Source organism: Anser anser (genome assembly GCF_964211835.1).
Source record: "Anser anser genome assembly, chromosome: 22".
NCBI lineage: Eukaryota > Metazoa > Chordata > Aves > Anseriformes > Anatidae > Anser > Anser anser.
This window is the reverse complement of record NC_139743.1, coordinates 4,556,714-4,572,165: the sequence shown is the minus strand read 5'-3', so window position 1 is coordinate 4,572,165 and position 15,452 is coordinate 4,556,714. Positions and strand designations below refer to the sequence as shown.

Here is a 15,452-nt window from a genome sequence, read left to right as displayed (position 1 = left end):
TTGGGTTTTTACTAGTTATTGCTGGGGGTTTTGTTCTTAGGGTACAATCATAATAAAAAAACTTCTCTTCCAGGCATATTCATCAACCCACTACCTCTAGCTAGGAACTAGAATACTATTGTTTCAATGAACTTGAAAAATAATTCCCAAAATTTTTCAGCACTGGAATTTTTGTCTACAACTGAAAAAAAAAAAAGACCTAAGGAGATTAGCAATATAAGAGTTTACTGAAAAGGCCATAGCTTTTCAGCCATTCGCTGTGGCTAACTGCAAACTCTTCTATATCAAAAGAAAATAGAAGAGGGCTTTGAACAGGAATTACTCTACATAAAAATAATTTGCACTTCTACAGCAAGATTTTTCAGATTTTTTTTCCCTTTGCGAAGAGAGAGGCCTGTTAGCATTCAGACAGGGGCTCTGCAAGTACTGCATTTTCCCTACTCTTCACGCGATTGCTACTGCAAGTGATACACCAGCTCTTTACAGACAATTGGTCTCAATAGCTGGGCTGAAAGTGGAAAAATAATTACAATCAAGTGAAAATTGTGGGGCTAATGCTTTCTAGCCCAGTACACACTAACGGATATTGTAATTGTGGCAGGGCCCATTACCTACTCAAGACTGTCTCAAAGGAAAGGATAGCACTCAGTGAAGAGTTAGTATTACTTCCTTCAGCCCCCACACGCCACAAGGCTGCCCACAAATCTCTTTAGACAGTCCCAGCTGAAAGCTGTTAGCAATGGTAACAAGATCTTAGCAAAAGATTTTACAATACTCAGAATACACAGAAGGCCTCACCCACAGCTGTCTTTAACATGAGGTTTGGAAAAGGCACACATGAACACCAGCCTCCAGTTCTGTCATACCCCCTACATGAAATCCTTTTTACCATCAGAAACTGTTTTCCATGATAAGTTCTGGTGCCTACAAGGTTCCAGGTCACTGAAGTCCAAGAAGCAACCTCTTGACCTGAGCACCTATCCTGTGCTTTACCCACCCAGGGTGCTACCACGCCAGTAGCAGAGGTACAGGAGTTACCGTTCTGTACCTGCAGCAGGGTCCAGGGGGAGCAGCCCAGGGCAGAACCCGTCCCTCGCAGGGCTGCACTGACATTGTCAGCCCAGCCCCAAACCCCTTCCGAGAGCAGCCACACAACGTTGGAGGCGCACAGCCAGCCCATGGCACGCCTGGGACAGAGCCCCGAGCTGCTGACACCCAATACCAGTTACGGTGACCAGCCTGGTTTTTGCAGTGTGAGTCCTCCAGCTAATTCATTCCCAGGCAGCTCCCGTGTGCTCCCACAAGCTGTGGTCATGCCTTTGAACTGCGGCACAGGCCATACTTAGAGGAGCTGCTTCGCTTCTTCACCTCTCTTCTCATCCAGCATTACAAACTGAGTGTCACTCACTGGCTTGCGTGGTTATTTAGGTTCCCTGTTGCTTTGAAGTTACATGAGCACCGTCACGCATAATTATTTTTAAGTGCAGTGTAAGAGCTTTGTCACTCAATTAGCAGCAGTTCAGCACAGAAAGATAAAAATAAGTAATAAAATAGACCAGATCCAGTACTTGCAGCTGTTCTCAGGGATGTTCCTGATCAGTAAAGAAGAAATACAAGAGAGATCTGCAGTAGATTTGCAATGGCTTTAAGGTCCTGGCAAGGAGAGAAGCTCCACGTTACTGACAGGGCTCTCTGATGCGCACTGCACACACTCACCACCAGTGCTAATTGCGAGGCCACACTCCCTGCACTTATAAGTGAGTGACAGAGCAACCCTGGCCAGTCATACACCTGCATAGGATGTACAGAATCCTACAGTAATTCATATCAACTCTCCAGGCTTCCATCTCTAAGAGTATCCATCCAGGCCTGGGTGAAAGAGAGTATCTGAGCCAGAGCCCTAAAAGGTGAAGTTACCTAGAAGACAAGTTGCAAGTTAGAGCAAAGATGAACAACTGCATTGTTACAACAGCCGGAGGCAAGGGAACAGGAACTATATCCTAGGTGTTACCTCAGCAGGACTCTGGCTGCATATTAGTCTTTTCTCAAAATCAACATCTTCAGGTTCCACGGGAAACAGCACTATCACAGGTGCTTGGATGCTGCTGCTACAGTCCTAAGTGCAGCAAGTCCTGAAAACAAAAGCCCTCGATAGTAAGTCATTGAACTCTACTGACAGCGGTTTTGGTGCACACAGATGTAGTACCAGTAGTTTTCAGAAGTTATCAGCCACACGAGTACTTACAGACCACTATAAAATGCTGTGAAAAAAAAAAAAAGTACAAGCTTTGCTACCAAACAACTTGTATACATCTATGAAACCTACACAAAATAAATTGCAGAGGTGGCAGAAAGCATTTGCAAAAGATGAAAAGATTAGGGAAGATATTTTATGAACATGAAATTGCACTGCAGACAGATGGAAGCTCTCTTAGGTATAATGCACATTGAACTAGCAGAAACAACACAAAAAGGAGAGCACAGCAGAGAATCTGGCCCAGATTTTCAGCAGCACAGAATCCCGCAGCCAGCAAGAGAGCGTGTTACAGACCATTAACTCTGGAAGGTGCGTTAAGCAAATGGCTCCTCGGGGAGCTGCTTTCAGTAGCTAGTGATGGCACGAATGCTCCACTATTCTCCTTTCCCAACAGTTAACACCAAATGGGACAAGAATGAATTCTTTTTGGCAGAAGGGAATCCCAATTTGGAGGAACCTGGCTGCTTTCCGACCCACTGCCCTAGCCTGGTATCACACCAAGACAGACCACAGCAGAAAATCCGCCTCCTGTTCTGTTTTTATCCTCCCAAATGTGGCCTTGAAACCATGCTCTGCTGCATAACCATGACCACTGCAGCAAAGGCTCCCTAAGGGTGCTGGATTTTGCACAAGCAAGCTATTATCTCCCAGATCCTGAAAACATAACTGAGAAGCAAAAACTGTTGCCCACTAAAATAGGTAATGTCAGATACAGAACAATGCTGTGATTGCAAGTAACACACAAAAAATCAATTGCATTAGAAAATAAAATCCCTGTACACTCACAGCAAGGATTTAAGCTTCGAGATGAATTAAAAAAAAAAAAAGAGTTGGGGGAGTGGGGTGGAAGACACTGAAGAAAGCCCTCCCACAGCTCTTTGAAAATACAGATCAACAGCTGCAAGTCAAAAAACACTGACACTTCCTCTACGCCACCCTGCATCCCATTTCCCACAACTCCACATCTCTCCCTCCACGTGACGAAAACTAGGCTGAATTGCAAGCAGAGCTGGAGGAGCCAAGTTTCTGAGCCAAGCAAGAGGGAGAGGCTGAGCTCTTGGCTGATTCAGATTCTTTTAGAGCAGTCTCACCCATCAAGTTTTATTTTTCCTGCTTTGTTTGTGGCTGGAGAAACTTGGAAACCAAATGATTCAGTTCAAAACAAGACATGTTTCTGCAGCGGCGCTGAACAGGACAGATGAAATAGATGCAGAGAAGGGAGTCCAGGCGACTGAAAAATCGCATGTCAGTCACTGTGAAGAGGAATCACCGTGGAGAGAGACAGGAAAAGGAAAGAGGTCAGGACACGGGCTCCTGCTCACCCCAGACAGAACTCCCAAGCTGCAGTAATCGCTGTGACCCAGACAGCCCCAGCCACGCACACCCCAGGAGCTGCCGCCCGGTGCTGCTGCACGCTTTATCAGCCCGGTCACCCAGAGGCTTCACTTCTCCTTAGGAGGAGCACGCTGTGCAGCTCAGCATCCCGGAGCTTGCAGGATCAGCAAGTCCCTCCTAACCCCAGACAACCTAAGTGGGCTGGAGATTTGGGCACCCCAGCCCCAGAGCACCTGTGCCCTCAAGCACTGCACGATCAGTGTCCTCCCGTCTTTTTTTCCCCCAGCCTTCATCCCACACTGTTTCCAGAAGGAGGCGGAAGTTTAAACTGAGATTATCAGGAAAAGTTTTTCCTGAAGAAAGACAATGAGGGGAAGGAGATTCTCACTGAGCTCCCTGCCATGCCCAAGACACAACGATTGCTACTGCTTCCCAGGCTACAATTTTTTCTTTGTCATCTGCTTTGAAGCCACTTCACCTTTATTTCAGTGGTGCAGTTTCAGGGTTCACTTGGTGTAGCAGCAAGAGATTAGGAATCAGTGGATAAAACATCATTTGTTGCGGGTAAAAACCTAAGATGTTAACCAGTTATCAGAAAGGCCTCAGGCACCGCTGTGCTCCGCACTTGGCCATACTTCACTGCTCTCTATACCCATGAGAAGCCTGTCTAGGTAGGTCCTGGCTCTTAATTATCTCCATTTGTCATCTCTATACATCATCACTGGCCCAATAAGTTTACAAGTAATCTCATTTTTTGGAACAAAACAAGATCGCCAAAGACAAATATTGAATTCTGTGTGGTGTGATAAGTACATGCAGAAATCACAATACCATTACCTGAGGGTTACTGTGTAAGCCAGAATAAATACTCACTTCAGATCTAATGGTAAACATGCAGCATGAATTAATACAAAAACATGGTGGCAGACTATAAACAGTAAAATTGGTTTGGTTTCGTTTCATTTTAAATAAAACCCTCTGAATCCCTTTGCTGCTTCTGAGTAGCCAGTTTTTGAATCCTTCACAATTGCTTCTAGAAAACCATTCACGAAGAGCTGGTCACCAGCAGAATGGAAACACAGAACAACCTGCTTTTAAAGGTCTACACCAAGGCCAAAAAAAATTCCATCCTCACAAACAATGAGACTTAACAAGGCATTTTACAGCCCGCAAAACACAGCCCTCTTACAACTTCAGCTTTCATTGTCCTTGGGGGACTTCTTTGCATCTCATTCTGCCACTTCCATAAAGCTTCTTTAGATAACACAATTTAAGAGGTGTGTTTACAGTTCTACTCAGGCTGTCGTGAAATCACATTTCAATTAAGAAGTCTCTGCCAGCTAGAAAGACTCTAAGAAATACCAGGGAACTGAAATTATTCTGCTAGGATTTTAAATGGTTTTAGTTTCTTATTTCATTTTGTAAAAGTTCCAAGGTGTACATGTTTTGAGTCCTAGTTAACACGACCTTTCCATTTCACTGGAATTATTACTCACACACAAAGGCAACCTCTTTTCTGATATAATACAAGATAAGCTTCTGCAGAACCCAGCAGTTCTTCGAGTTCGCAGCCAAAGCCTGTTTGCTAAGGTGAAACACATACATTGCTAAAGTCCACCGTGATGATATTTACGTATGTTAGGGAAGTCACTTCGGTAGTGGAATTTTACTTTGTGTTCGTAATAACCTACTTCCTACCATATACTCATCTATTTAATACTAAAGCCTCAGCTACATTCTCTTATGGATGAAATAAAGCTTTCCTGAGGAAACAGAAGCTATGGACCGCTGTATTCCATACACAGCCTCCTCACCCAGAATTAGAGCTCAGCTGCAAAGATGTTCAAATATGTCCTCCAAATTGAATCCATCTAGATATAAAACACTGCTGTTACAAGAAATACGACTAAAAAGTAAAACCAAACCCACAATTTCTCTGCATTGTCCCCGGAATCTGAAAATTCTGGTCTCTCTTTGTCCAATAAACCTCATTCGCTTGGATTTCAGTTGTGATTCAGTGAGCTTTTCAGCGTTATCTCAGAACAAGCAGTCTTCAGGTTTTCTGCTTTCTAGCACAGCAATCAAGTCCCAAGTGCCAGAAGCCTTACGTTCATTTGATTCCCACAGAAGAACAAATCAGAACAGCAGTAAATGCTGCAAAATAAAGAGAAATGAATCTTAAGCCATGGAAACAGGAAGGAAAATAAATGAGAATCTTTCATGTTTGGTCACTTTCACCACTGCAATTTAATGGGTGTTGTTTGTTTTTATGATGATGATGACAAATAACCCTGGGAAGCTCCAGGTTACACGATCATGTTTGTATTCTGCGTGGAAGACGACTCCTTTCTCTTCTGCAGGGATTAGGTACCTTGTAGACAAAACAAAAATCAAAAACCACCACACACAAGCATGGGAAAACAAATACACGTTGTGTTGCACTGATAAATTTATGACTGTAGTATGTGACTACGGTCCGACCCGTGACCTACTGCTCCAGTCAGGGAGGATGTCGGCAGGACCCAGTTGTAAGCCTTCAGTTCGGGCAGAAAATTACCTTCAGCCTCCCCTCCCAGCTCAGCCACCTGTGAAACTGAAAGGGAGCACAACAAATATCCCACTTTTGTCACCATGTCCTCAACCTTTGCTAAATGGCACTGTTCAAGGTACATTTTGGTTCTGAGAATAGTGATCCTCAAGAGTCACTCATGGGTAACGTAACCAAGAACCACCAAAATTACCTTGGCTTTGTCCCAAGGTAAATTTGTGAAAGCCCAGCCTTTCACTGGAAGGCTTTAAAACTATGTCAGCTTTCGCATAAGCTTCTCTTAAGAAAACCCACATGATTGTAAAGCAAGTATTATCTAAAAGCAAGCGGCCTTCTTTAGCAGAGTCATAGGCTACAGCAAGCATTATCTGGAGAATAAAGTTTATGCTGAAATATAATAGCACGGTACAACTATGGACCAGGTTGGTCAAATATTTTCCAAAGAATATACACCACCTGTGTCCGTGTGAACACAACCTTCCCTTTATTTAGAAACCTTTATTCAATTTAACAGAAAAAAAGACCAACATTTTGCTTGACTGCCTTACTGTGGATTATAAACATATCAGTACCTGCTTGTTCAGATGTCACGTCATCAAAATAACAATGACTTCTCAAATCCCAATGATCAGAAAGAAAATTGCTAAGGATAACGTGAAGTTTGTAGCACAAATCTAGTGTGGTGTACACTGAAAACACCAGTGATTATGTTCAATGAGGGGAAGAAAACAGCATTCCTAACCAAAATACTTGCATGAGGTGAAGAGGAAAAAAAAAAAAAGAAAAGCACTTGTTTGTTCATCAGGTATGGTGAGTCCCATACCAGAGAAGAACACTTTGCTCTCCCTCAGGCAGTATTTGAGGTGTGAAATCTCTCACTTCTGTCTTCAATAATAGGCTTTTAGTCTTATTCATCCAATAAGCCTGCTCTCTTTTTATCTTCTTTAAGAATTCAATGGGAAAAAGGGGGTTGTACTTAGCCTCTCCCTATTTTTTTTTTTTGTGTCCTTTTGATGAACTGAAAACTTAAGACAGGCAACAACTAAAAAGTTACCTGCCTTTTTCACCAAGTCTAACAGGCCTCAGAATGACTCAGGCACTAGCTATTCTTGCTCTTGATTACAGTCACGAAACATTTTATGGGGATGTTAAATTCCAGTCCCCGCCAGGAAAATGACAGCTTGACATACAGAGCAACATCACAGATGAGTTCTGTGGAAAAGGGAAGTGGCGTGGCTGGTAACAGCAGCACCAATTACCACCCTAAGACTCAACAGGGAAAACGCTATGGCAAGCCATTTCCTTATTCAAGACCCATCCCCACTGCACACCAGTTTGTACAGCAAACAGCAGTCAGATGAAATGCTTCCTGTGTGAAGGAAAGCCGCTAACAACTTCTCAAGTTCTTTGCCTATGCAGCCTGATGTCTCAGGGAGTCCCTGGTGTCATTTCCACACCACCATGTGTGCCGCGTGCCCGGGGCAGAGCTCTGTCTGATCCAGGACTGGGAAGCCCATCCAAACTAACCTTCCCTGGAAAGTATTCCAGCACCAGAACTTGCAAAGGAATACAGAGCTATGTAGCAGCTGGCTGGAGAATAGAAGTACTGTTGGAAGGAAGGAGCTGAATATTTAACCACACAACTATTCATCGCGTTCTCTAGAATACATTAGCAGCTGCGCAGCTCCAGCTGAACAGAGCAGCGCAGCACGATCAGGTTGTTCCTCTCTGCTCCCCCTTTTCCTCTCCTCCCTCTGCTCACAGATACTGACAGCAGCACGCTTGCCTGCAAGGTAAGAGATGAGGACAGAAAGCTCTGGAAAAGAAAGGAACTGAAAGCACATTTCTGTGTGAACATTCCAGCTCTGCAGAGGTCGGCTGGGAGATGGCTCTGGCTGTATCTGGGGTTAAGGAAAAAAAGGAGGAGGAGGAGAAATAGCTGTGTTTAATTTGGCAGTTCCCCGAACTCACTAGGTGTGCTCTGAGACTAAGCACCAAGGCAAAGCCCTGCAGGGGACAGAATAGGCAGAAGCAAAGCTAGTTCCTGCATTCCAGTCTGTTTCAGGCAGGACCTATGCACAGGATTTCTCCAATGGGGACAATTCCAGGCATGCTCAGAGACAGATCTCTGTGCTTGGGGAATGCAAACTCAAACAAGGAGGTGAGCTTAGGCATTTCCAGCGTTAGGCAGCCACTGAGCGGAAACGCTTTGGTCTGTAATTTAAAATGCAGGCAGTTCAGATCTAATTAAATCGTACGTTAAGAACTAAAATATTTAATGGATATTCTATTGCACATCCTCCTATAAAGCACAACGTTTGGCTGGGGACTTCAGCCATTACTGTGTATAAAAACGTGAATACCAACTAATCCTTTCACTGTAAAATCGGAGATTGCCTCAGTAGTACCAACAACTTCTGGCAACCTGCACGTTGCCAATAAAGATCCAATCCTAACTTTGAAGAAAAAAAAGAAAAAAGAAATCTCCTCTACCTGAATGCACGCCCTCCCCACCCTCATTTTTTCCAGGCTGCCTATCCAATAGTACAATGATTGCCTTTCAAAATGTATCTGGAAACCACTCTTTTACTGTGTCCCTAAAAAGGTGAGCCTCTTTGAACTAGTAGTTGTGGGAAATATCCTTCACAAATACATGGGCATTAAATAGCACCACAAAGGGTACGAGCAGAGGAGAGGAACGGGAGATACCATCCAGAAATGCTTTTGCATATTTATTTCACAAGAAAACAGAGGTCTCTGCTAGACATATGACACCTCCTTCATGACACACAGGCAGGCAGCTGGGTTAGCTGACTCTTACTACAAGGGCAAGGGCTTCAGAAGTGCCTCAAACGCCTGTCCACCTGAGATCCAACACACTCCCTTCACATACATCTCATTACACTTGAAAAATCCATTTCTTATGTGCCATTGAGAAGCTTATCATCTCGTTGTCCGCACCGAGAGGAGCGCAGCACACTTTATGAAGAAGGAACCCACTCAATTTTGGCTCCAGGCCTGCCGGTGCCCAGACAGCTGCCAAGTACAGGGACCCACAGTGCTGCTGCGCAGCTCCCTGGTGGCAGCGAGCACCCTGTTGTCCTCTGCCATATGGCACAGAGCTCTGTACCAGCACACACACCTCCTGCTCCTGTGCCACTGCTCCAGAGCCACTCAGCAGCGCTGCAGCCTTTTACACCCCACCCCATGAAAAATGGGAAAGCAGAGGGTGTGCTAAACCAGGTCCCTGAACTGTGTCCTAGAGTCTGACACAGATGTTGGAAAACAGAGGGGACAAAATAACCGTGAATAGTTATATTTTCTATAACAAACACTGAAAACCACCTATGACTCACCATAGTGAACCATAGTGAACCAGGGGTTTTGTTTTACGCTCATCATAAATTATGCAGCCTATCCCCAAAACAAAACACAGCACATCCCACACTTACTGAGGATTCCTTATGGTAAATGAGTTCATAGAATTTGTAAAATCACTGCTCTTATGGGGACCCTGAACAGTTCAGATTACAAAGTACAGCAGCAAATTGTCTATAATCCTGGATAAACATTTATCTGTGCTGCAACATTTGTATTTCATATGTAAATTCTTTAGATTGGACAGAGTAGAGCTTCTGTTATATGACCACAGGGGAATACAATAGGCTTAGGCAGCTGCCATGAATATTTTACACCAACACATTAGCATGTTTTAACTTTCACTCACCATTAAATATTCAGTGGCTGAAAAGAAAGCTCTCTCTATGCCTTTCTGTTACCCCCATTTGGCATTTCTTGGCATTTGGTGCAGTAGGCGGGTGGGATGGCCTTCTTCCTCTTCATTTTCACCATTTTCTCAAGCGTGGTTTGTGACAACGGGGAGCAACAACTTCCAGACAATGAGGACTGTCAAAGTGGAACTCACTGCAAAAGAAGAGAACGGAACCTGACAAGCTGTCCAGCAGGTATTTGGAGATAATATACTGGAGATTATTAGCTTCTTTAGGACGCTTTTCCATCATATACTGCTCAACAAAAACTGTAGTCAGACATTAATTTTACTGAATGATGCAGGAACCCTTAGATAATCGATTAGACTTGCAGAAATTCATATTGTAAAAGGTAAGTAGGCTTAAACAACACGTATATACCATTTTGTGTTATTATAAGACATTCACATATCCAAAGACTTCCTATTTGTACTGCAAAATAAATCAATATTGAAACTGGGCAGTACTTTTAAACGAGGCAGCATTCCTTTAACTGATTTTGATGTTATGACGTAAATAAGCCATCCTTTCTTTAAACTGCCGAGACACCAACTCTATTTAATCTACATAATATAGCCACATTATATAAGAAAAATTGACAACGTCTTTTGGTTTTGTTGCTCTACAGGCTTTTTCTGCCCGGAAGGAAGCATCACACCAGTGCCATGTCCCCCAGGCACTTTCCGTCCCGAAGAAGCAGGGACATCACACAGCTGCTTGACGTGCCCAGTGGATTTCTTTAATCCCATGCCCGGCCAAAAAGCATGCCTTCCATGCGGCTCCGAGGCAGCGCAGCCTGCAGAGGGGCAAGAGACATGCATCTGCCTTGGGAAAGGGCAGGTGTTTCAGGTAAAGAAGCAGTCCTGCAAAAGCAGTTCAGTCCTAAGGCACAGCACTGTTACTTCAGGCTTTGATCTTCATTGTCTTACCTCGTGCACTGCCCTAATTCAGCGTCTCTCGCTTTGGCATTGGCAGCTTTCAGTCCTACACCTCATTTCCAATTACACAGAGCCACTGGCGTGGAAACACCACACCAGATTTACACACGCTCTGAGTTTTAGAGCTACTCTGATCTTTCTCCTTTGTGGGAAGGTAAAGGGAATGTGCACGGACACGAAAGTCTCATCTGACCTCAGCCAAATAAGGCTCAATGCCTAATGCAGCAAGGTACAGAACAGCACCTGCATGAGACTACAGGTTGCTAAATAAATATCTGGTTTTTCTTCCAGGCCCGTGATGCTCACTGCACATGCCCTCCAGGTTATCAGAGCTCCTCAGATGGTGGAAGACACTGTGTGAGACGAGCATACGATATCTGTCGGGATACAGCCTCTCGAAATCAGGAAGGACAGTGTTTAACCAAGAAAGAATGGGCTCATTATTGCGCTGAGAAGGTAGAGCGTTTTTCCACTAGTTAAATCCAAAGTACACGCAGAAACTGCCCTAAAGCAAACTCTCTAGCTCTTTCTTCACTGAGCTCAGATAGCAGAACCAAGCGTTGTGACTGTTTTCACAGGAGGTTTTGCTGCTTCTTCAGATTGAAATAGGAAGCCAGATTTCCACCCTCACTCAAGGAATACCTTGCTTCTAAGGTATTCTAATTTGTCTTCTAAGCTGCTATTTCACTCCTTTTTTCCTCCTGCAGGTTTGTACTGTCCCCAGGGATTATCAAGGCTATGACAAGGTTCTTGGCCTCTGCATCTGTCAAGGTGACACTCTGGAGAGTGTGTGCAATTCGCAGTGCAGAAGACAACAAAGAGAGACTCTGCAGGTCACTTGTACCGAGAAAAATCCTCAGCTTTTTATCACTTACCGAAATGGGAGCAAGGTAAAAGCTGCAGTTATTTTCACAGCCTACCAATTTTTGCTATACTTTATAGACTTTTAGTAATCTTTCAACAAAACAACAGCCTCATGTTTGTTTGTTTGTTTTTTTTTTCTTTGAAAAGTATAGAAAGCAACAAACAAACCCCCCAGACACCAGTCTATTATGTGCAGAGCATATTTTTTCTACCTGGCCTTACATTGCAACCGAGTGAAAAATTCCCATAAATTTTCTGAGTTATTTTTCTTTTAGGTTGCTGTTGTCTTGGAAGAATTAAGAACAGTTCTACTAGGACCATATTTCCCTTTAAAAGATGTCTGCACTTCAGAACAAAGCAAATATTCCCATCCAGCATACATTGTTAAAACAAGTGGTAAGGGAAAGGATAACAAGAGCTATAGCGTTAGCTGGTGTAGAGTTATAGCTGGGTATTAAATGTTTTTCTATAAATAACTGCAATATCCACGTTACTTATAATGCAAACAAAAAACCTTGATACATGGTGATAGCATGAAGAAATACTAAGTCACTATTCTGTGCACCATTCACCCCACTCAATCCCAGAACAGTCATCCCAGATCTCTACATTTCCAACATTTTGGGAATGTACAGATGGATATTCAGAGACTCCCTCCCACTCCCATTTTCTTAAGAGATGAACACTATCTTCACATGTTGAGGGGCTCCCTTCTCACATCCTTTATCTGAAGAGATTTTCTCTTGGGCTTCAGATTTTAATGTGATTTTACCAAGTACAATTAGAAGTAGGTAAACATTTTTTTAGCATTCTAGAACTAAAGCCATAAGCGCTATTTATACAACCACATGAAAATTTAGTAGCAGCAATAGGATGCCCATTTGCCCATGGTACCTTTGTACAGTTTCATTGACTTCAGCCAAGTTAAACCAGTTGCTGCTTAAGGAACAGGTCTTGCAACACCAAACAAACCCTAAAGCCTTTGGATAAGGCCCAAGTGTTTTTAAGCACTGCCCTAGAATAAGAAAAAATGAACTGAAAAGCATGCAGTTTGGTTTTAGGTTCTGTAAGCTTTATTTGGGGGGTTTGGTGAGCTGATACTCTATAAACTAAAAGAAAAAGCAAAGTCCAACTCGTTGATAAACAGAAGTGACCAATACTTTTTATACTGCTTCAGGGAAAGGATTTTTAGGAGTGTATAATCCTGACCCACAGCTATTTCACAACTTCATCATGCTAAACAAGGCTTCTTCACTACAGAGAAACTGGCCTTCCTCAGCAACAGCTCCAGGTAAGGTCTCAGAAGGCTACAGAGCATATATCTAAATACAGATTCTCCAAGATTTAATTGCTTCATCACATCAACCATCTCCAGTACTGAACTAAATAGGAAATAGCAACAGTTAAACAGACCTTACCATCCTCAAATTCCCAGAGAAACTGTTCACACTAAGCACAGGGAAGCGAAAGGAAAAGCTCTGACTTCTCTGCACTGCAAGTTAGAGCCTCTGCACTCACAGCTGCCAACAGGCTGCTTCCTCCTGGCCCCCGTCTCTCCCCCAGGGGCAAGGAGGAACAGCTGTGTGGCAACTGAATGCACAGCACCTGGCACACAGCCCCCTACCTTCCACCACATCCACGGGGCTGCAGGGAGACAGAGCCCAGGAGCAACTGGCAGGGCTGAGCTCTTCTCAGATCCTGATCCACAATTCTTCTCCATTCCTCAGTTCTAATTTATGCCACAGTCTCCACAGCTTTGGGCAATTCAGATGACTTCCTTAGTAGTTCCACTTGTGTTCCTCTTGGAGAGCAAGACTTGAGTTCCTGCATGTCTCCAGAGATATCCTCAAATCCATAGCCAAGCCAAATCTGACTAACGACAAGAAGACAGGTACCTTACAAAGGCTGCAGATTTGCAAGAAGTGCTGCTTCTGCACTAGACATGCTTCAGCAGAGCCATTGCAAAAAGACACAAAAATGTGGTGCAAAATTAACCAATGTCAGGAAAATGCCAGTTGCATTTTTACGTGCTGTCTTAACAGTATGCCTTACTCTGGAAGCCAGACTTGCATCTATAAAGCTTAGTCATAAAAATGAATATATGAAAAGGAAATGCTGTATTCTGCAGCAGTTCTGTATGCAGAAAATGATCGGTAATGATCCAAACCTGTGCTTTTACAGGTAATTCCAGCCATGAAGGATCCAGATCTCCCATGGTACAAAGCCTGAGACCTTCAAATTCCACATCAAAAATCGCATTTACTGGCATCTTAAATCCTACCACATGCATTAATGCTAATGTTACCATCGCGTTCATTGTCTCCAAGGAACATTACCCAGTTTATGATGTGTAAGTACAAAGCCTGAATGCAGAACTTAGCTAATGCACTTTTACTTAAGCTACAGAGAAAAAGGCTGCAGTTTTCACTTTTCTCAACACAGAACTAAGAGGAAACGTGACTAGGAAGACTAGAAGTCTCATTATTAAGCATACTTCAATGTCTTTTTCAAAGAGAAGACACTGTGGCACAGTAGGAAACAGCATGTAAGACTTCAGGAAAGCAACATTCACTTATTAAAATAAGCAAAAATAAATGTATACATGTTGTTCTTGATGTCCTGCTGGTGCTATTTCTGACCTTTTAAAAGGCATACCCGTGTTAACACTTTGCAGGATGACTTCTTATAGCTTATGCTGTATAACTGCTCTAGTTGATCCTGAGTTCTCTTCCCTTTTCTATAGTCATTGAGTTTTAGGATCTTATCTGAGCTAAGGTTTAGGTTTTGGTAAACTAACCCAATGGAAACAAGCAGTTTCTACTGCACTGAACGCCTTGGGAGCTCTGCCTTTGCTGCCTTTATTTCTGTGGGTTTCTTCCCCTATGGCCTATTTTATTTCTGGCATTCATCCAGTTTCAAAGCATCAAGTAACACAAGGAACACGTAATGAATAACAAAACCTTCACGTGGATTCCGTGTTGGCATCTGTGGTGTTTAAACACCTACAAGGGGTCCCCATGGCTATTTCTTCACTGCTAAATAAACATCCATGCTGCTTCAGGTTAATTCCTGCTACATCACATACAGCCTGAGGAGAACTGGTTGGAGCAGCCCAAACCAAAGTAGGGCTGAATTAACAGTGCCGCTGTGTGGACAATTAGAGGTCCAGCGCCTAAACTTGTGCTATCCTCATTTAATGACATAAATGAACCCTAAGCAGCAACTATGCCTTGCCAAAGCTCTGCTGTAGTTATAAGCCTACACAGACACACAAACCCTAGTGACAAGAATGGACTTTTGTACTTTTGCTCCTAGAAACAACCTGTACAACACGAATGCTGAATTTGACTGGGGGGATTTTCGAAGGCTCGCAGAGGAAGTGAGAGAGGCCTCCCAAAAAATCCTCTTCTTCCTTTTCCAGTTCCAGCACCCTGGTACCTATGTGTTACAGCTGAGCAGCAATCAGCACAAAAAAATGGTTTGTATCAAGGAATCTTCTATTCGCATTTATAATATCCCTCTTAGCAAAGCATTTTGTGATCCATTTGATGGCTTGGAATCAAAGGAAATGTTAAAAATATGAATGAGGATTTTTCATTTTTGCACATCGTACTGCACAGGTGAGTATGACAGTAAACATGTGAGTTTGCCTGCATGAGCATTACATGTGTAACTGCAAAATGGTGCAACAGCTGTACAGTTCAGACTCATTGTAAGAACCAAAATAACACTTCAGATTT

General features: G+C 43.3%; 1 protein-coding gene across 2 annotated transcripts; it reads left to right on the top strand.

Annotated features, from left to right (window-relative positions):
• Positions 1 to 9,963: 9,963 nt before the first annotated feature.
• Positions 9,964 to 15,224, top strand: LOC310885340 (uncharacterized protein; the record flags this gene model as incomplete). Of its 2 annotated transcripts, XM_083808580.1 has the most annotated exons (8): positions 9,964 to 10,105; positions 10,539 to 10,759; positions 11,140 to 11,304; positions 11,556 to 11,738; positions 11,988 to 12,108; positions 12,890 to 13,003; positions 13,894 to 14,062; positions 14,155 to 15,224. In XM_083808580.1, 8 exons carry the CDS (start codon positions 9,964 to 9,966, stop codon positions 14,174 to 14,176), a joined length of 1,137 nt encoding a protein of 378 aa, XP_083664706.1. In that variant the 3' UTR covers positions 14,177 to 15,224. The 2 variants fall into 2 exon arrangements, 1 of the variants encoding a protein (XP_083664706.1); XR_014574722.1 differs by lacking the exons at positions 9,964 to 10,105; positions 10,539 to 10,759; positions 11,140 to 11,304; ... (1 more) ...; positions 11,988 to 12,108; positions 12,890 to 13,003 and adding an exon at positions 13,338 to 13,603 and having other exon boundaries at positions 13,894 to 15,224.
• Between the last annotated feature and the right edge of the window lie 228 nt (positions 15,225 to 15,452).